The sequence below is a fragment of the Odocoileus virginianus genome, chromosome 20, assembly GCF_023699985.2.
Source record: "Odocoileus virginianus isolate 20LAN1187 ecotype Illinois chromosome 20, Ovbor_1.2, whole genome shotgun sequence".
In the NCBI taxonomy this organism is placed as follows: Eukaryota; Metazoa; Chordata; class Mammalia; order Artiodactyla; family Cervidae; genus Odocoileus; species Odocoileus virginianus.
Genome location: NC_069693.1, coordinates 56,907,035 through 56,927,264, shown reverse-complemented (window position 1 = coordinate 56,927,264; position 20,230 = coordinate 56,907,035). Strand labels below are relative to the sequence as shown.

The 20,230-nt window shown below is 41.2% G+C and overlaps 1 protein-coding gene across 4 annotated transcripts in view; it reads right to left on the bottom strand.

The window, feature by feature from the left end:
• Nucleotides 1-20,197, bottom strand: part of LOC110131407 (craniofacial development protein 2) — a 33,186-nt gene extending 12,989 nt beyond the window's left edge. For 2 of the 4 annotated variants that reach the window (XM_020884007.2, XM_020884005.2), the window contains exons 1-7: nt 20,007-20,197; nt 11,357-11,474; nt 10,156-10,381; nt 9,742-9,863; nt 7,551-8,525; nt 6,914-7,033; nt 2,065-2,184 (exon numbers count right to left, since the gene is read on the bottom strand). In XM_020884007.2, coding sequence (XP_020739666.2) covers nt 2,065-2,184; nt 6,914-7,033; nt 7,551-8,525; nt 9,742-9,863; nt 10,156-10,381; nt 11,357-11,474; nt 20,007-20,067 — 1,742 coding nt within the window. In that variant the 5' untranslated portion in view covers nt 20,068-20,197. The remainder of the gene's footprint in view (nt 1-2,064; nt 2,185-6,913; nt 7,034-7,550; nt 8,526-9,741; nt 9,864-10,155; nt 10,382-11,356; nt 11,475-20,006) is intronic. The other 2 variants (XM_020884004.2, XM_070451533.1) reach the window with 2 other exon arrangements.
• Nucleotides 20,198-20,230: the final 33 nt, after the last annotated feature.

The following is a 20,230-nucleotide window of genomic DNA, read 5'->3' as shown; positions in this document are numbered from 1 at the left end:
ATAAATCCAACAGACACTGTTTAGTAATACCAGAAAAAAGCCTTGGAAACCACAATTAAGCCCCTAAAATGTTAATACTGTATGTAGTCTAAAGCAGTATTTCTAAAATATAAGTTGTAACAGATTTTGCAATCAATTTAATGGGTCATAACATTTTTTCAAATGACACATACTAAATAATTACACAGTAATGGACAGAGAGTTCATCATACAAACCTACATTTATGAGTACACGAAGTACTAATAACACGTGTTCTTATTGTGAGTGGTAATCAATACAGTTTGAAAGCCACTGGTCTGAAGAGAATCCTTTTCAAACAATGTAATGATTAGAAGGATAAAAGCATGTTATTTCAGCCAACAGCATCATTAGTCCTCACAAAACATACAGTTTATGTTGTTCCCCTGTACAAGCACATTAATAGCTGAAATAGGGAATTCCTTGGCAGCCCCATGGTTAGAACATGTTTCATTCTATTTCATTTCTTTTAAATGATGACTGCAAATGACAGCTTAAAAAGTACTGGCCTAGAGCATTAACAGTCAGTATGGAGAACTCTGCTCCTCTCACAGCCGCCTTCCTCGGGGTTTACCTCACTTCCACTGTGGTGGCAAGCACTCAAATCCTGTTCCTTCTTTTAGGTTCCTGTGTAACTACCACATGACTTAAACCACCTGGTGCTCCAGTGGGAAAGAAATATTTGGATGGAGAAACAGATAAAAAGTATGGAGCAGGGACTTCCCTGGTGGTCCAGTGGTTAAAACTCAGGGCTCCCAATGCAGATCCCTGGTTGGGGAACTAGATCCTATGTGTCACAACTAAGACTCAGCACAGGGAAATAAATCAATGTTAAAAAAAAAAAAAGGTACGGAGCAGATGTGAACATACCCGCTCCTCACGTCCCTGCACTCACCGCCATGACACCCTGAGAACAGCATCACTGCAAACACCTCCAGCTCATGGCCTGAGTGCCATGGAAGCAGCTGAGCGAGTACGCAAGGGAGTTGGAGGATCAGTATCCCAACCTTCTCACCCCTGCCAAGTGCCCCAACAGGAGAGAGTAGCAGCCACCACCAGCAGAGGCTGGAAAACACACCTGGCACTGGCTATCTTCCCTCACCGTCTCACCTCCCAGCTCGGGCTTCCAGGAATCACCTCTCACACTGATGACCTGCACTCAAACCTCCGTCTCAGGGTCTGCATTTGGATCAAAGCACACCAGTGTACACAGTGTTGTTTGGAGCCAGAAAGGCAATGAAGAGGAAGGTCTGTCCTATAAAAACTGATAAACTGACAGGAAAGCCAATTTTTTTTTTAATGTAAAAAACTCAAAACAAAACTATACTGTTTTGGGGAGGTAAGGGAGAGGATGAGGCAACAAACTAATTGAAGGGTCAGCGAAGCTGTTATAGGTGACTTGTTTTACCTCAAACACAAGAGAGCTCTACCCAGAAGTCAGAGGGTGATAAGGGCTGTGATGGGTGTGGTCCATATTCACTTCTCTGGTGGCTCCCCGACTCCCCATACTTAACTGTTTGCTTTACTTCTTAGATACAGGTTAAGAAGGAAAAAAATGTTTACTTCCTGCGAAGAAAAAATTCTACTACTCAGCTCAAAATAACTCATATACTATGGAAAATACAAGGGAGAAAAACGATTATGTTCTTGATACTGTGTTAATTATTTAGAAGTTACCTTTAACCTTTTTCTGTTCCAATGAGATACTTAGGGGTCAAACAAAGTACTCAACCCAAATTTTTATTACAGATTATGATGAATTTACTAATGTTTTCATTTAAAACTACATTTTAAACATTAAGTCTACTACATGTTGGGCTCTGCAGCCAACACTGTGAATCAGGACTTTTATCAGAATCAAAAAAGAAACCTATGGCTAATTGTTCTCTGCATCCTCCATTTTGACAAGTATTCCAAAGACAGAAGAGCAGAATTCCTTCTCTCAGGAAAGGAGTCATGAGAGCTACAGGTAAATTATGGCCTTGTACTGAAAACAACTTCTCCAACGTGGCAGGTACACCTGGACCTGAGCCTAGACTACTCACCCTGACCCAGCAGGAAGTGATGGCACCGCTGAAGGGACATTAGCTTGAGGTTTATCCTTCTCATCTCGCTTGAACACAGATTTTGCTTCTTGAGATGTTTCACCAACTTCCTTAGTCACGCTGCACCAAGGAAGGAGACACCAAGTTTACAAGAGGTATAAAAAGAAATAAAATCTTTAAAAAGGGCCCAAATAACAAGGATAAACACCGGGCTTTCTGGAAATTCTGACTGCTGAATCTTTTTTTTTTTTTTCTTTTCTCCATTTATTTTTATTAGTTGGAGGCTAATTACTTTACGACATTGCAGTGGTTTTTGTCATACATTGAAATGAATTAGCCATGGATTTACATGTATTCCCCATCCCGGTCCCCCCTCCCACCTCCCTCTCCACCCGATCCCTCTGGGTCTTCCCAGTGCACCAGGCCCGAGCACTTGTCTCATGCATCCAGCCTGGGCTGGTGATCTGTTTCACCCTAGATAATATACACGTTTCGATGCTGTTCTCTTGAAACATCCCACCCTCGCCTTCTCCCACAGAGTCCACAAGTCTATTCTATACATCTGAGTCTCTTTTTCTGTTTTGCATATAGAGTTATCGTTACCATCTTTCTAAATTCTATATATATGCGTTAGTATACTGTATTGGTCTTTATCTTTCTGGCTTACTTCACTCTGTATAATTGGCTCCAGTTTCATCCATCTCATTAGAACTGATTCAAATGAATTCTTTTTAATGGCTGAGTAATATTTCATGGTGTATATGTACCACAGCTTCCTCATCCATTCGTCTGCTGATGGGCATCTAGGTTGCTTCCATGTCCTGGCTATTATAAACAGTAATGCGATGAACACTGGGGTACACGTGTCTCTTTCAGATCTGGTTTCCTCGGTGTGTATGCCCAGAAGTGGGATTGCTGGGTCATATGGCAGTTCTAGTTCCAGCTTTTTAAGAAATCTCCACACTGTTTTCCATAGCAGCTGTACTAGTTTGCATTCCCACCAACAGTGTAAGAGGGTTCCCTTTTCTCCACACCCTCTCCAGCATTTATTGCTTGTAGACTTTTGGATAGCAGCCATCCTGACTGGCGTGTCATGGGACCTCATTGTGGTTTTGATTTGAATTTCTCTGGTAATGAGTGATGTTGAGCATCTTTTCATGTGTTTTTTTGCCATCTGTATGTCTTCCTTGGAGAAATTCTGACTGCTGAATCTTATGATTAAAGTTTACTATAACACTTCTGGACAAAGAAATTTTCCCTTTATTAATTTAACAAATGAAACAACAGCAGATGGAAGTCTAAAGTCTTTATAAAATCCCCTCCATTGCTTCTGTCACCTGACAGTCACCACTGAATCACAGCCCTCATGTGTCACTGATGTGAGGACTGAAGGGCTCTCCCACTGCACCTCACGTGCACATTAGTGCTCACGCTTAAGTCAAAGTGGGAACAGGGACGTGGAGTAGTTGGAAGAAACACACTGGCATTATTTCAAGGAGAAAAACCCCAGCATAAACAATTGGGAGTACTCTCAAGGCTCCTATTCCATATCTAAAAAAAACCCAACAATGAAAACAAAATTCCTTAAAACTGGCTACACAGGCAGTGACTTAGAAGTGGAACAAAGTTACACAATTTAGAATCTTGTCCAATTTCAAACAGGAAAGAAATGTTCTCAACAAAACTGACTCCTAAAACATCAAATAAAGATATGAATGGTGCCAGAAATTTCAGACAAAGAGGGGAATGCCTAATGTGTGGGTTTCCCAAGTCAATAAAAACATCTGAGAATTCCATTTAAATGCCAATATGCATGTCGGAGGGTCCAAGATTATGATCACCGTGTTATCGTGAGTGATCAAAAAGGTCATTCAGAATTATGAGAGACAATCCTGTAAATTCCAGATTTCCAAGGAATAAAAGTTCTTATCTTTTCTCTTCTTCCCTCCAGGCATCTTGAGACAAGAACCAAATTTTCTCGTTGAGAAGTCTCTAACTCCTGCAGTCAGTACTGTCACCCACACAAGTGGCACAAAATAAGTAGTTCAAGTCTTACACTAAGAATCTTCACTGGCAGGGACTTCCCTGGTGGGAGAGTAGATGGGAACATGCCTGCCAATGTAGGGAACATGAGCTGGATCCCTGGTTCAGAAGATTCCACAGGCTGCAGAGTAACGAAGCCCATGTGTCATAACTATTGAGCCCAAGCGTCACAACTACTGAAGCCTACACACCTAGAGCCTGTGCTCCTGGACAAGAGAAAGTATCAGTCACTCACAAGAGAAGCCGCCGCAATGAGAAACTCATGCACTACAATTACAGTCTAGCTGAAGTCCTCAACTAGAGAAAGCCGCAATAAAGACCCTGTGCACCAAAAATAAATAAATTGGAAAAAAAAAAAAACACACAAATTTTCACTGGCAAAGGCTGCTTTAATCTTGAAGGATGAATTCAAGCAATGAAACAATCTGCTACTCCTACTCAAGTTCTTCTGATGGCTCAGTGTTACTGAGAACATCAAGTACAAACTCGAAGAGTCTTCTCTAAGTTATATATATCAAAAAAACTTAAGTTGGAAAACTTTACTGGAAAATATTAACTGAGTAGAAAAAAGTTTAATGAAAAAAAAAGATTAACTTCATTGGACACTGAGAACAATTCTAGTTCTGACATTTTTTTATTGTTTCATTTATCTTAAATGTTGCCAACAACAGCTTAAAAAGTACTGTCCTAGATCACTAATAATCTATTAATATGTCCTTTACTCTGCTCCTCTTATAGCTGACTTCCTTGACGTTTACCTCATTTCCACTGTGGTAAGCAAGCATTCAAATCCTTTTCCTTCTTACATCCCTGTGTAACTATTACATGACTTCCACCACCAAGCTGCTCCGGTGGGAGAGAAATGTTTGGATGAAGAAGCAGATAAAAAGTACGGAGCAGATGTGAACATACCCGCTCCTCACGTCCCTGCACTCACCGCCATGACACCCTGAGAACAGCATCACTGCAAACACCTCCAGCTCATGGCCTGAGTGCCATGGAAGCAGCTGAGCGTACGCAAGGGAGTTGGAGGATCAGTATCCCGACCTTCTCACCCCTGCCAAGTGCCCCAACAGGACAGAGTAGCAGCCACCACCAGCAGAGGCTGGAAAACACACCTGGCACTGGCTACCTTCCCTCACCGTCTCACCTCCCAGCTCGGGCTTCCAGGAATCACCTCTCACACTAATGACCTGCACTCAAACCTCTCTCTCAGGGTTTCCATTTGGTACAATGAACACCAGTGTAGAGTGCTGCTTGGAGTCAGGGGTGCAAAGATAAGGAGAGCCTGTGCTGAAAAAACTCGTAACCTGACAGGAAAAGTCATTTATTTTTTTAAATGTAAAAACACAAAACTTCATTGCTTTGGGATGAAAGGATGAAGCAACAAACTGACTCTATCAGTGAAGCTCTATAGGTAACTCGTTCCACCCTAAACACCACAAAGAGAGAGCTCTGCTCAGGAGTCAGAGGTGATCAGTGCAGTGATGGGAGTGGTCCATGTTCACCTCTCTCTAGGAGAGACCCCTGACTCCTCCTACTTAACTGTCAGCTTTGCTTCTTACATGTAGGTTAAGAAGAAAGTTAAGTTTTCCTTCCTCCAAAGAAAGAATTCTCATGTACTATGGAAAATACGAAGGGAGAAAAACTAATAAATTTTTGACTGTGTGTTAATAAAATTATTTCTAAGTCCGTTTGACCTTTTTCTGTTCCGATGAGATCCTTACAGGTGGAAGCAGGTACTAAAACCAAATCTTTATTATAATTAGGATGAACTGCTGACATTCTCATTCAAAACTTACTTTTTAAACGTGAAGTCTGTACGCTCAGCTCTGTGTCAACACTGTGAACCAGGAATTTTCTCAGAATCAAACAAGAAACCTACGCTTAATTTAATTCTGCACCTCCCTATTGGCAAGTATTTCAAGAAAGGCAGAACAGCAGCAGAATTCCTTCTCTCAGGGAAGGAGTCTCCTGGAGAAGGAAATGGCAACCCACTCCAGTATTCTTCCTTGGAAACTCCATGGACTGAGGAGCCTAGCAGGCTACAATCCATGAGGTCACAAAGAGGTGGACACCACTTAGCAACTAAATATGAAATCTATTCATAGGTAAACCATATGTCTTTCCAGTGCATTGTTTTCCCTATGGGGAAACGATTTTCTGGTGTTTTTATATTGGCTGTTGTTTTATAGTGGTTGTTAAGTTGCTCAGGTGTGTCCAATTCTTTGTGATTTCATGGTCTATTCATGGAATTCTCCAGGCAAGAATACTGGAGTGGGTAGCCATCCCTTCTCTTGGACGTGTTCTCAAACCCAGGGATCGAACCTGGGCCTCCAGCATTGCAGGCAAATTCTTTACCATCTGAGCCACCAGGCAAGTCACTCACCTCTATGTACTTAACAGTACAAATCTAACCACTTCCTTCATTATATAAATCTCTTCAAAATTTTCTAGTACTTTGGTGTTTTGCTAAGAGTGGCTTCTAGCAGACTCCTGGATTCTTCTCTAACATTGTGGGTTCAGTGTTCCCTTGGCCTAGGTCTCCACTGCTGTAACCCTCAGGATGCCTTCAGGATTCCTGTCCAGTGTTGGATCTTCTGATTCCTAGACCCCATGTATGTATTTGTTTCAAAAAGCACTTTTTGGGAAGAGGACATTCTCCAGTATTTTTCTAATAAAGAGCTTGGGAGATGGAAAAAAAAAAAAAAAGAGTATTGACAGGTACAGGTAAAGGGCTTCACTGTACTCAAGACATCTTCTCCAACATCTCAGGTATGCCTGGGCCTGAGACTAGAATACTCACCCTGACCCACCAGGAACTGAGGACACAGTTGAGGGGACGTTAGCCTCAGGTTTTTCTTTCTCATTCTGCTTTAAGACAGATTTTGCATCTTCATTTGTGGCATCCTCTTCATTAGTCACTCTGCACAAAGGAAGGAAACACCAAGTTTACAAGAGAATAAAAAGAAACAAAATCTAAAAAAGGGCATAGTAACAGGAAAAAACCACTGGGATTTCTGCAAATTCTAGCTGCTGAACTTCATGATTAAAGTTCACTCGAACACTTCTAGAGAACAGTCCCTCTCTCTGCTAAGATCAAAGACAATGAATAGCAATGAAGACCCAGGGCAACCAAAAATAAAATAAAAATAATTTTTAAAAAGTACCTTCACTGGCTACCACTGCTTCATCCTCAAAGGATGATTTCAAACAAAGAAATAAAAAAACATTGTTACTCCCCTCCCCAAGTTCTTGAGATGGATCAGTATTACTCAGAGCCTAAAATACAAACTGTTGAACCTCACACTGAAGACCACCAAAAATCTGGTTCTACTCTGTATCAGGCTTAATTTTTGTGCCCCTCTATCTATTCTCTTCATCTCATGAATCTATATGTCACCTCCACTGTATAATCATAAGGTATTTGATTTAGGTCATACCTGAATGGCCGAGTGGTTTTTGGTATTATCTTCAACTTAAGCCTGAACTTTGCAATAAGGAGCTTATGATCTGAGCCACAGTCAGCTCCAGGTCTTGTTTTTGCTGACTGTACAGAGCTTCTCCATCTTTGGCGACAAATAATATAATCAATCTGATCTCGGTATCGACCATCTGGCGATGTCCATGTGTAGAGACGTCTACTAGGTTGTTGGAAAAGGGTGTTTGTTATGACCAGCCTGTTGTGGTGACAGAATTCTATTAGCCTTCGCCCTGCTTCATTTTGCATTCCAAGGCCAAACCTGCCTGTTATTCCAGGTATCTCTTGACTTCCCACTTTTGCATTCCAATCCCCTATGATGAAAAGGACATCTATTTTTGGTGTTATTTCCAGAAGGTGTTGTAGGTCTTCATAGAACCGGTAAACTTCACCTTCTTCAGCATAAGGAGTTGGGGCATAGACTTGGATTACTGTGAGGTTGAATGGCTTGCCTTGGAAACGAACTGAAATCATCCTGTCGTTTTTCAGATTGCACCCAATTATTGCATTTCGGACTCTTTTGTTGACTATAAGGGCTACTCCATTTCTTCTAAGAGACTGTTGCCCACAGTAATAGATATAATGGTCATCTGAATTCAATTCGCCCATTCCTGTCCATTTTAGTTCACTGATTCCTAAGATGTCAATGTTTATTCTTTCCATCTCCTGCTTCACCACATCCAATTTACCTGGATTCATAGATCTAACATTCCAGGTTCCTATGCAATATTCTTCTTTACAGCATCGGAGTTTACTTTCATCACCAGACACATCAACAGCTGAGTGTCCTTTCCACTTTGGCCCAGACGCTTCATTCTTACTGGAGGTATTAGTATCGGCCCTCTGCTCTTCGCCAGTAGCATGTTGAACACCTTCGGACCTGCGGGGCTCACCTTCTGATGTCGTGCCAGACAGCCTTCCCTGCTGTGTAAGAAACCTGCATGTGGGTCAAGAAGAAATAGTTAGAATCGGATGGACATAGAACAACAGATGGGTTCAAAATTGGGAAAGGAGTTGCTGTTTAGTTGCTAAGTAGTGTCCAACTCTTGCAATCCCATCAAGCTTGCAGGAACTTCATCTGTTCTCTTCTAGCCCTATCTTACAGATTTATTTTCATATTATAATTTTAAATAAATGAAAAGGAGGAAACTCTAGGCATGTAGCTCTCATCCACAACAACCAAGAGTATTAAGATTTACTGTTTTTCTAAACTAGTAAAAAAAAACCTATCAATCAACAGAAAAAACAACATTGAGATGAGAAAATAGTGTAAGAACCACTTTTCTCCTAGTACTTTTATTTGTGACCTGACTTCAGAGGTTTTATTGGGGCTTATACTTCAAAGTTAAAGGAAGTTATAAAAGGAGAAAAAACCAAAGTCACAATGCACTGCAATAATTAAGTATTTAATGCTTAACTTTTACATTTTCTTGTTTCCATTCAGTCAACCACCTCATACTACCCCCAAACTATTACCATATGTGAAAGGACCATTCTCATGTACTCTGATAATTAAAGGAGCCACTATTTTCCTTGGGGCTTCCAAGGTGGAGCCAGCAGTAAAGAACTGGCCCTGCCAACGTGGGAAACGTAAGTGACTTGAGCTCGATCCCTGAGTCAGGAAGATCCCCTGGAGGAGGACATGGCAGCCCACTCCAGCATTCTTGCCTGGAGAATCCCATGGACAGAGGAGCCTGGCGGGCTACAGTCCATAGGGTTGTAAAGACTGAAGCACCGTTTTCCTTGAGTTCAAGTGTACTTCCAAAACATTAAGAAAGGCTGGAACAACAACAGGTATCTAACACCACTAAGAAAGATGTTTCTTTTTAGGTGGTCCAGTGGTTAAGAATCCTCTGCGCAATGCAGGGGATATCGGTTTGAACCCTGATCTAGGAAGATACCACATGCTGCGGAGCAGCTAAGCCCCTGCGCCACAACTACTAAGACTGCGCTCTAGAGCCAGAGCTCGGCCTCAGAGAAGCCCCCACACCACACGAGAGGAGCCCCTGCTCACCCCAACAGAGAAAGCCCGAGTGCAGCAGGGAGACCCAGGGTAGCCAATGAATATATAAATTAATAATAAACATTATATACTAAAAAAGAGAGATGCTTTTTAAAAGAACTAGTTTTGAAGCTTGTGACTGTCATGTTACCTGACTTCTTCACCAGCAAGAGGTGATTTGGTGACTTTAACTTCTTCTGTTCTTTTAGGTTTCTCTAGGTCTTCTGCTTTGACCAAATTACTTGAGCTTGTCTCTTCAGTCTCCTCTCCTGTCTATGAAAAAGGAAGTGTAATAAGTTTCACATTAGGATGAAAACTGAAAGATCCACCCAAATATACTGTTTCCAGCTAGTCTTAACATGGGTTTCATCTCTAAGTACTCACTGAAAATTGATTTTCCCTCACAGGGAATGCTTTGCTTTTCACTTAGTAGAGTTACTATTAGAAGGCAGCTAGCTTGATTTCTGCTGAAGCGTCAAACCTCAGTTTGTAAATTGCAAAAATCTACCTGGGGAACTTCTGGCATTTCTGAGGAAGCATTCATCCCATTCACCTATAAACTTACTTTAGTTTGTGTACTCGGAGGCACTTCTGATTTTGGTTCTACATCACTGACGGAGCTGGCCAATACTTCATCCTCCTTCTCCCTGGCATCCTCTGACTCAATCCCTTTTTCCTGCTCTGCAGCTGCATCTTCCTTCTCACTAATATTTCTTCCAGATTCCCTGTTGGCATCCTCCTCCTCCTCCTCCTCCTCTTGGTCTAGTGAGAGGCGACCTTGTTTTCTCTTCCTAATCACCAACAGTCACAAAGAAGAAGAGAAGACAAACAGGCAAAATAATTTGTTTTCCCTTCCTGAATTCCAAACATAATGTTGCAAACCTAAGAAAACTCTTAAATTGGGGACTGGTGATTAACACACATGATACAGTGAGTGAGAGACAAAAGCTGAGATTTAAAAAAAAAAAAGAACTGGATTCCTACTGTAAGCATTTTCCCAAAACACTTAGAATCAAATATACTGTCCTAAGTTAGGATCAGCTATTTTTAATAAGAAAACGCCCAAAATCGCCTCACAAAATCAATTGGTTCAAAAAGAGAGATCTAAGAACAAACAAATGTCAGCTATTTGTGACTTTTTAAAAGTCATTTCATTTGGAGAACAGAGACTGAAGAGAACCTTAGATTTATACGCACTGCTTCTGCCTAGAGTTCTGAGGGAGTGAGGGATGGGGAAGACTTGGATCCTCTGTCTGTCTGAAGACAGGAAAGATGGAATACCGAAAAACTCAAGGACAAAAGCACTGGGCTCAAGATTTAAAAGAGTAATTGCTTATGACTATTCGGCTCCAAGGGAATCATGTAATATTCAAAATCTTTTTTTTACAATCTACTTTTTGTTTCAATGCCCAGGAGGAGAGAAACATCAGTTAGAGAATAAAAGACAGACTTGATTTACAAATGGACATGTGTACAAAGACACACACAAGCAGTGTAACCAAATAAAAAAATTTTTAATTGAAATTTCATTTTAAGTAGGTGCACTTATTAATTACACATCTTATTTTTTTAAAAAATTAAAGCTCAAAAATTTTTAAAGCTTTCCAGAGAATAAGAATGTAATTCCAAAATACCATAAAATGTTCTCCTCAATGAGAAAAAGGTTAGAAACACTGGCAGCAAGAAATATATCATCAGATCAACCCCATCAATCTCAATGGTTGTGACAACAGCCCCTGACTTCAGGGCCTTGAGGGCAGTATCACCTGGCCAGAATGCTCTCAGCCTTTCTTTTTGTCCCTTTGGTTTTCTGTGTCTCCTCTTCGCCATCCACTTCATCTCCCTTCACTAATTCATTTATATCATCTTCATGACACTCTCCACCTGAAATCACATAACAGCGTGGTCAGACAGACAGGAATAAAGGTTTTTCACATTGAGATGACGTATTTTCTTTAAGGAAAAAAAAAGTCTAGTACTTTCCTTTGTTCTTCATCAGAATAAAATATCATTTTCTGAGGGCTGTCCTCCTTGTTTCTGAAGACTAGGCTACATTCCCCTATTCTAGGCCTCCAAGACAGTCCATATTTTTCTCCTTAACTCACTCCATTTATACTTAATGTTTGCAATTCCTGCTATGCTCCACACACTATGAGGATACAGTTGTACAAGTCTTTAGCAGTATATGCTGAATGAATAAACAGAAATTCCAAATCTACTACTGTACTTCTCAAAAAGAAACTGATGCTTCCACCTGGTCTTGGACATCTTTCAAACTAACCAAAAGATATCTTTTCTATCAATAAAAGAGGTTTAGAAAAAGCCTTAAAGACTTCAAGTTAGACATAACAGAAAGAAACACATCTTCAGACACTGACATTTGGGGTTCCCAACAAAAGTATTGTTTCTCCCATCTTCAAACACTGACATTCAAGGTTCCCAACAAAAGTATTGCTTGGATGCCCAGTCTGACCACATTCTGTGGGTAACAATCAACAGATCCTGGTATACAATCAGATTCTACCAGACCACCAGATTTTGTTCTTACTTCACTTAAGCTTTTACAGAAAATACAATATACCAAAACACACACAGTATAATGTAGAGATCAACGAAATTATGCAAAGTGAACACACTTGTATAACTAGATCCAGCTGAAGAAACAGAACACGACCAGCACTGCAGAAGCTACTTGGGCCCTGCTGCAATCACTAGCCACCACCCACTTCCCACAAGGAACCACTATTCTGAAGTCTAACATCAAGGATTAGTTTCATACGTTTTTGAGTCTTAAGCAAAAAGCCTACAATATGTACTCTTGCCTCCAGCTTCTTCCACTCAACATTCTAAGTCACCCTTCCTTACATGGAGCTGCAGCTCATTCATTGTCATCTCTAAATATACTATTTCATTGTATGACTATACCACAATTATCCATTCCTGCATTGATGGACATTTGGTTTGAGACCATTACAAAGAGTGATTTTTTAAATATTTCTCCAGATCCATTTAGTTTTTAAATGTTTAACTCATGATGAACTAGGACCACGAAACACTCGAGAAAAGCCTTTAATATCAAAGGCAAGACTGAAAACAAACAGAAAGGAAATCAGAGGAAACAAAATAAGGGGGGGGGGGGACACCCTATGTAATTAATCTCCTCAGAGGCATCCACAAAAAAAGGATGACTAAAAAAATTTTTTTAATAAAGAAAAAATTAGAAAACTCTTAAAAACTACCAACATGACAGCAGTTTAGGGAAAACAAACAAAGATGATGAGAATGAGCCAGCCATAGGAAAATCTGTGAAATTAGCATTTGAGGTCAACAGACTAGTCAATAGTGTTCTAAAACTAAAGCAAGGTTGGTATCCTACACAGCAAATGATTAAGTTAAAGCGTTTCACGTAGTCTGAATACACAAATTTAATTTTGCTTCCTCCTAAAACCTGAGCAAAATGACTACAGCAAAAAGACTTGTAAAAGACAAACCCACAGCAGTGGGTACCCGGCTGTTTTGGACATGGAACAACAGACTGGTTCCAAATAGGAAAAGGAGTACATCAAGGCTGTATACTGTCACCCTGATTATTTAACTTATATGCAGAGTACATCATGAGAAACGCTGGGCTGGATGAAGCACAAGCTGGAATCAAGACTGTTGGGAGAAATATCAATAACCTCAGGTATGCAGATGACATCACCCTTATGGTAGAAAGGGAAGAAGAATTAAAGAGCCTCTTGATGAACGTGAAAAAGGAGAGTGAAAAAGTTGGCTTAAAGCTCAACATTCAGAAAACAAATATCATGGCATCCGGTCCCATCACTTCATGGTAAACAGATGGGGAAATAGCGGCAGGCTTTATTTCTGGGGGTTCCAAAATCACCGCAGATGGTGACTGCAGCCATGAAATTAAGACACTTACTCTGTGGAAGAAAAGTTATGACCAAACTAGACAGTGTATTAAAAAGCAGAGACATTACTTTGCCAACAAAGGTCCGTCTAGTCAAGGCTAGGGTTTTTCCAGTAGTCATGTATGGATGTGACAGCTGGACTATAAAGAAAACTGAGTGCAGAAGAATTGATGCTTTTGAACTGTGGTGTTGGAGAAGACTCTTCAGAGTCCCTTGGACTGCAAGGAGAGCCAACCAGTCCATCCTAAAGATCAGTCCTGAATATTCACTGGAAGAACTGATGCTGAAGCTGAAATTCCAATACTTTGGCCACCTGATGCAAAGAACTGACTCATTTGAAAAGACCCTGATGCTGGGAAAGACTGAAGGCGAGAGGAGAAGGGGATGACAGAGGATGAGATGGTTGGATGGCATCACCAACTCAATGGACTTGAGTTTGAGGAAAACTCTGGGAGCTGGTGATGAACAGGGGAGGCTTGGCGTGCTGCAGTCCATGGGAAAAGAGTCAGACCGACTGAACTGAACACAAATAGAGTATAAAAAGGCAAAACTACAAGGAAAAACAGAAAACTAAGGAAAATCACTATCAATCAGGGTCAACAGAACACAGCAGAACAATGGGAGAGGCAGGGACAGAAACAAAAGTTCTCTGTGTTTATCTCTGCAGAATTCAGAAAATCCATTAAGGGAAGTTTAAATAAACAAACATAACCAAAATGATAACACCACACACTAAGAAAGGACTTTGGAGACTAACATCTCCACGGACTTTACAGTATTTTGACTGCAGCAAAATGCATTCTAGACACCAAAAAATGTTCTATTCCTATCAGTAACATCAGTGTTGGTATTTTGAAAGTATTTCTTTTATATTACAGGTAAAAGCAAGGAATTTGTTTTGCTACTCATATTAGGAATATAGATCTTCAGCATATGAGAAATAACACACAACTATAACACTATGAAATCAAGTGAAAACAAAGGTAAAACTGCCTCTGTAAGGTCAGCGTCTCCTAGCTCTGCTCACTGGAAGGGAAGAGACGCAGCATCGCTCTAGCTGTCCCGTCGCCAGGTCCTGTCCAACGCTCCGCGGCTCCACGGACTGCAGCGCCGCAGGCCTCCCTGTCTTTCATCATCTCTCGAGTGTGCCCAAGTTCATATCCACTGAATTGATGATGTCATCCAACCATCTCACCCTGTCACCCTCTTCTCCTTCCTCAATCTTCCCAGCATCAGGGTCTTTTCCAATGAGTCAGCTGATTGCACCAGGTGGCCAAAGTATTGGGGGTTCAGCTTCAGCATCAGTACTTTCAATGAGTATTCAGGGTTGATTTCCTTTAGGATTGACTGATTTGACCTCCTTGCAGTCCAAGGGACTCTCAAAAAGAGTCTTCTCCAGCACCACAGTTAGAAAGCACCAATTCTTTAGCACTCATTCAGCCTTCTTTATTTCCCAACTCTCGCAGAATTGAAACATTTATCTTTTTTCCCTCTACCTGGTTGATCCTACCAGTACCATATGCTTGTCTCAAAGATTAATCCATATATAAGCATGCATGGTCAGTACAATGAAACTGCAAAGAGCTCACTGAATCAGTTACGGCTTCTTTAGTCGTTTGATTACTGCAACTGGATTACAATTAGTTACACTAATCATTGTTTAAATTTGTTCTTTGTTTTCAAATGTGCTGTGTCTCCCTGCTGCACTATGTCAATGTCAATGTCAATAGCTGTATTACTTATGTCCTATATAATTTATAAGAACGCTGTCTCTTGTCATAATCAGTGTGTAATAAGGCCTCAAACAAAACTTCTATGGCTAAACATTTTGAGAAAATCACATTTATAAACATAAAATAATTGTAATAGCATAATTCTAGGTATGATAAGAAGCAACAGGGGAAAATGTCTCCTGGATTATAGTCGGACAGAATCCAGACAAATTTTAATTATTCATGGAGCCTGGTCCAAAACTTAACACCTGGAGGGGCACATCAAGAATTTTTTCTAAACTGGGATGAGCTTCCCAGTGTCGTGGGACAAAAGCTGTTCATGGAAAGTCTCTCAAATATTGGTCAAATTCCTGATTAAGAGGGGAAGACCTGAGAAATGAAATCAGCAATTGCAGCCCTTCAATGTGAGTAAATGAGCCCTGAGGAAGAGGAATACCTAAAACCTAGCAGGCATCAGACTGCAAAGACTCCTTTTGGTGAACCCTGAGGTAACTGGGAATACAGGACTACAGGCTCCTAGAGAGGTGATGGACCTACCAAGGAAATAATTTTAATGAGCCCTGACTCTTGCATCTCCCCATACACAGAAAAGTGCTGGAGGAAGAGGGAGAGGGGAAAAAAAAAAAAAAGTGCTGTATTTCTTAACCTGAGATACCATCTCTTGGATCTGAAGTTCAGTATCTCTAAGTCAACAAGTCTAAAGCAGACACTTTCCAAAGAGGAACAAAAAGACAATAAATCTCAACATTTGGAACACTGGCACCAAAGGTGGACACCCCCAGCAAGATCCACTGACAAGCAGAATGCTCGTCACCCTTTCTTTCCACCAGGCTATGGAATGGACTCTGACAGTGGGGAACTGTTGCAGAGAAGAAGCCAATTTTAACTCCTTGATCTTGGAAACTTTCTTTGACTTCCTTTTCGTTCTTTTTGTTATTACAATCATACTGCAACAGCCTACCTCAGAGGACCCTAGAGCTGGACGTGACTGAGCAGTGACTGAGCGACTAACACTTGCACAGGACCCTGCCTGCCCCTCTGCCTAACTATTAAACTAAAAAGTTTTTGTTTGGCTCATAGAGACAATCTGACCCCACTCACCTGTGAATAGCTTAAAAAGAAGAGATGAATACACCCCTTCCAAACGCTGGCCCTTCCCAGAGATGTTTTTCAAGACTGAAGACCCTTTTTACTTTACTTCCTCACTGCCTCTCCCTATTCCATCCTTTGGGTTTAGTTCCTCATTGCGTCTCTCTCTGATTTTATAAAACTTGGCATCCAGACCCCAACAAGATGGTTACTTTGACAAATTAAGAATGTTGACTTTTAAAGTTGTATTCCTTGCCTCAACACCTCATCTCTTGGATTCATTGGCCTGTCCTTCGAAAAGCAGAGCAAGCTTGTACTCAGTATCAGATTCTTTACCACTGCACCACCTGGAGGAAAGTCTTCTGGAATTCAAGTCCATCCCAGCTACCATTTAGATGAGTAACTTTAGGTGCCTCAGTTTCTTCATCTGTAAAATGGAGAGCATAAAAACATGGACCTAGCAATGTTATGTGATTAAGCTAGTAATGAAGTAGCAATGTAAAGTCCTTAAAACACACAAAAGGCATCTATGAAAAACCTACAGGAAACATATAATGAATGGTAAAACACTCGTGTTTTCTCCTTAAAATTGGGAACAAGGCAAGGATGTGAATGCTCACCACTCCTATTCAACACACACTGTAACTGTACCAAGTAAAATAGGGCTCGAAAGAAATAAAAAGTATGCCTACTGGAAAAGAGGAAATAAAATGGTTTCTATACACACACAGTATGATCTATCTTCTGGGATAGTGAAGGGTAAAGGTGTTCTTGGAACTGTTAACTTTAGTGGTAGTTACATTAATAAGCATTTCTCAAAAACTCACAGAACGCTCTAAGAGTAAATTTTACTGGACAAAAGTTAAAAGTAGAACTATTTAGAGCATCATTATTATTATTTGACATTTATGAAGTAGATTTATTGACAGAGAAACACATTCCATAGACAGAATGCCAACCATCTCCAAAGGAGAAAGGGGCCCCAGGGAATGGAGCCATCTTCAAAAGCGAGAGTGGTCATGGGAGAAACCCTCAGAGTGTGGGCCATCTCAGAAGGCGAGAGGCCTGAAAGCAATATTAATATCTATAGGGCATTAAGACACTGCACTCATGAAACAAGAATATGATGCTATACAGAAGTTTTCAAACAAAGAAGTTTTCGAAATTAAGAATATCCAAGGGCCACATCTTGATGCCCACCCCCGGCTATAAGGACAACAAGAAGACAAAGCACATGCTCCCCAGTGGCTTCTGGAAGTTTCTGGTCTACAATATCAAACAGCTGAAGGGTTGCTGATGTGCAACAAATCATCTGTGCTGTGACTGCTCCCAACACCTCCTCTAAGAACCTCAAAGTCACTGTGGAAAAAGCAGCCCACCGAGCCATCCAAGCCACCAACTCCAACACCAGGCTGCACAGAGAAGACATTTACAGACAGCTTATGGAAGGAGGAAAAAACTCAAAAGAAAGCGGAATGTTACAATACTGAAATATTCTCATAAAGAAAAAAAAAAAGTTAGAAAACAGAGGATAAAAACAGAAAAAAAACAAAGTACCAGTCCATAAGGTATAAGAGTTAATATATAAATGATAACTGAAAAAAATGAAGACAACTGTCCCTCCCCACATTTAAAAAGTTATAGAAGGATGGATGTCATTGCGAAATATCAGAAACAAAGATAAGATTCTATCACATTCCAGAAACATTTTACATAAGTGAGTAAAAACTATCAAGAGACTTTTTAATAAAAACACTGGAAACTTAGAAAATAATGGGACAAAAGCCTTCAAAATTCACATTAAAAAATTATTATAGAACACAAAATTCCATACCAAACTATTAATCATGCATGAGGGTCCCTGGTTATTTTCAGATAGTGATGGTCTCCAAAAACAAAAAAAGATTCTATTCATGCAGTTTTGTTCAAGAAGTTATTTGATTATTTATTCTCATTTTGGTGGAACATGCCAATAAAGACGACGACATGGGACCCAAGAAACAGGGAATCCAAGAGAAAACGAAGATAAATGGAACATCCAGAGAGGTGGTCATGATGACAAATCTTAGGTTTAAAAATGATTTTTAAAAAAGCCAAGTTGGAGGTCAGAAAAAAGAGGGACTTCAAAAAAAAAGGATGATTAATAAGTCTATATATGTTGGGAGGTAACTCAATTTTGAGAGTTCAGAATCAAATCAGAAGTATACAGATGACTAAGCAACAACAAAATGAAAATTATTCACTACAGAGAAAACCAGTGCAGCAAAAACAGTAACTCTATATACCACTCAATGTTTACAAAGTCATTACAAAAAAAAAAAAGGAAATAATATTAATAGTCTAACCCAAACTGAGGTAGGAACATTGGCAGGCTGGGGAGGTGGGAAGGGTCTGAAGGTGAAAAAGTGTGTGTTGGCAGAGGGGAAAGACTCAAGATGTTAAAAGACCTAAATGAATAGGTTAAGTCAACAGACAATGGAAACACCAAATTTTACAAGAAGAAAACAGTTCCTTCTTGGGAGGACTGACAGGAATGAGAAGTGATGGAAGCGGTTCATTTTCAAAATAAGCCCTTCAGAAATATCTAACTACTTTCAAGCAGGCTCATGGTTAACTTTGATTAAAATGAAAACTAATTTTCAAACGATCACAATGGACGATATGGAAAGACCAATGTTGGTGCAGTGAATCTTAGTGATTATGGGCTCCCCCCGAGGCTCAGTGGGTAAAGAATCCGCCTGCCACGTGGGAGGACGCTGGAGACTCCGGTTGAATCCCTGGGTCAAGACCTCTTGGAGGATGTAACAGCAACCCATCACCCTATTTCTGCCTGGGAAATTCTACGGACAGAGAAGCATAGGCGGCCACAAATGATGGGGTCCCATTGAGTCAGACCCACTTAGCGACTAAGCGCACACACACAAATAATAATGGTAGCTCGGTAAGAGCGGGACCGTGAGGGAGTGATCAGAAATGAATCTTATTTGTAAGAACAATTTACAAATCTAATGACTGGCTGGAGCAAAAGAGTGAGAATATGGACAACTCCCAAGGGTTTTTTGTTTTGTTTTTATCCTGAGCAATTGGGCGGGCAGATATATCTAATGGGATGGGGAGCCCGGGGAAAGCGCAGGATGATGGCGAAAGAGTAGGAGTGGGTCAAATTTTGGCCGGGTTCTGTTTTAGAAGCATTTACAAAAACAAAACAAAAAGGTCCGAAAGGAGAGCTATGAGTATAGAGGTTGCAAAGAAGTAAAGAACATCAGTTTGTGGACTTTTTAACCAGATCCCTTTTGAGGACAGAAAGTGAAGACGTGTATCTGGGACGTGATGCTAACTAGCAATTCCCTGGGGACGGGAGGTCTGGAGATAAGACTGCCTTTCAGAAGAGTTTAGGATTGCTAAGGGTACGCGATGCCAGACCGCCGTCAGACTCCGAGGTAGGGTTCTCGCGCTCCGAATAAGGAGACGGCCGAAGCCAGGCCCCGAGAAGCAGCTGCGCGAAACATCCCCGAGCACACAAGCCGGGCCCAGGTGGCCGCGCGGGGCGTGCAGGCGGAAGAGGACGCCGAGCCGCTCGAGAACCCGCCCGTCGGGCCAACGCACAATCGGCCAAGCGTGCCTCAAGCGAAGCGCTGGGCGGGGCAAGCCGCCGTTCGCCTCAGGTAAGAGTCGCTCACCCAACGGTACGCAGTCCTCGTCCTTCGCAGCGGAAATGTCTTTGGAGTCGAATTCCTCCATGTCGCTGTCGCGCGGAGCCCACAGGGACGCAGCAGGGGCGCCCAAAAGCAAAGCTCCAGGAGGGACCGTAGACTAGCAGCGTGGTCTATGGCGCCTGACTCCGCAACTTCCCCCCCCAACCACCCAGCCACGCAGGGTGTGCGCAGGCGCAGAGGGTGCCACG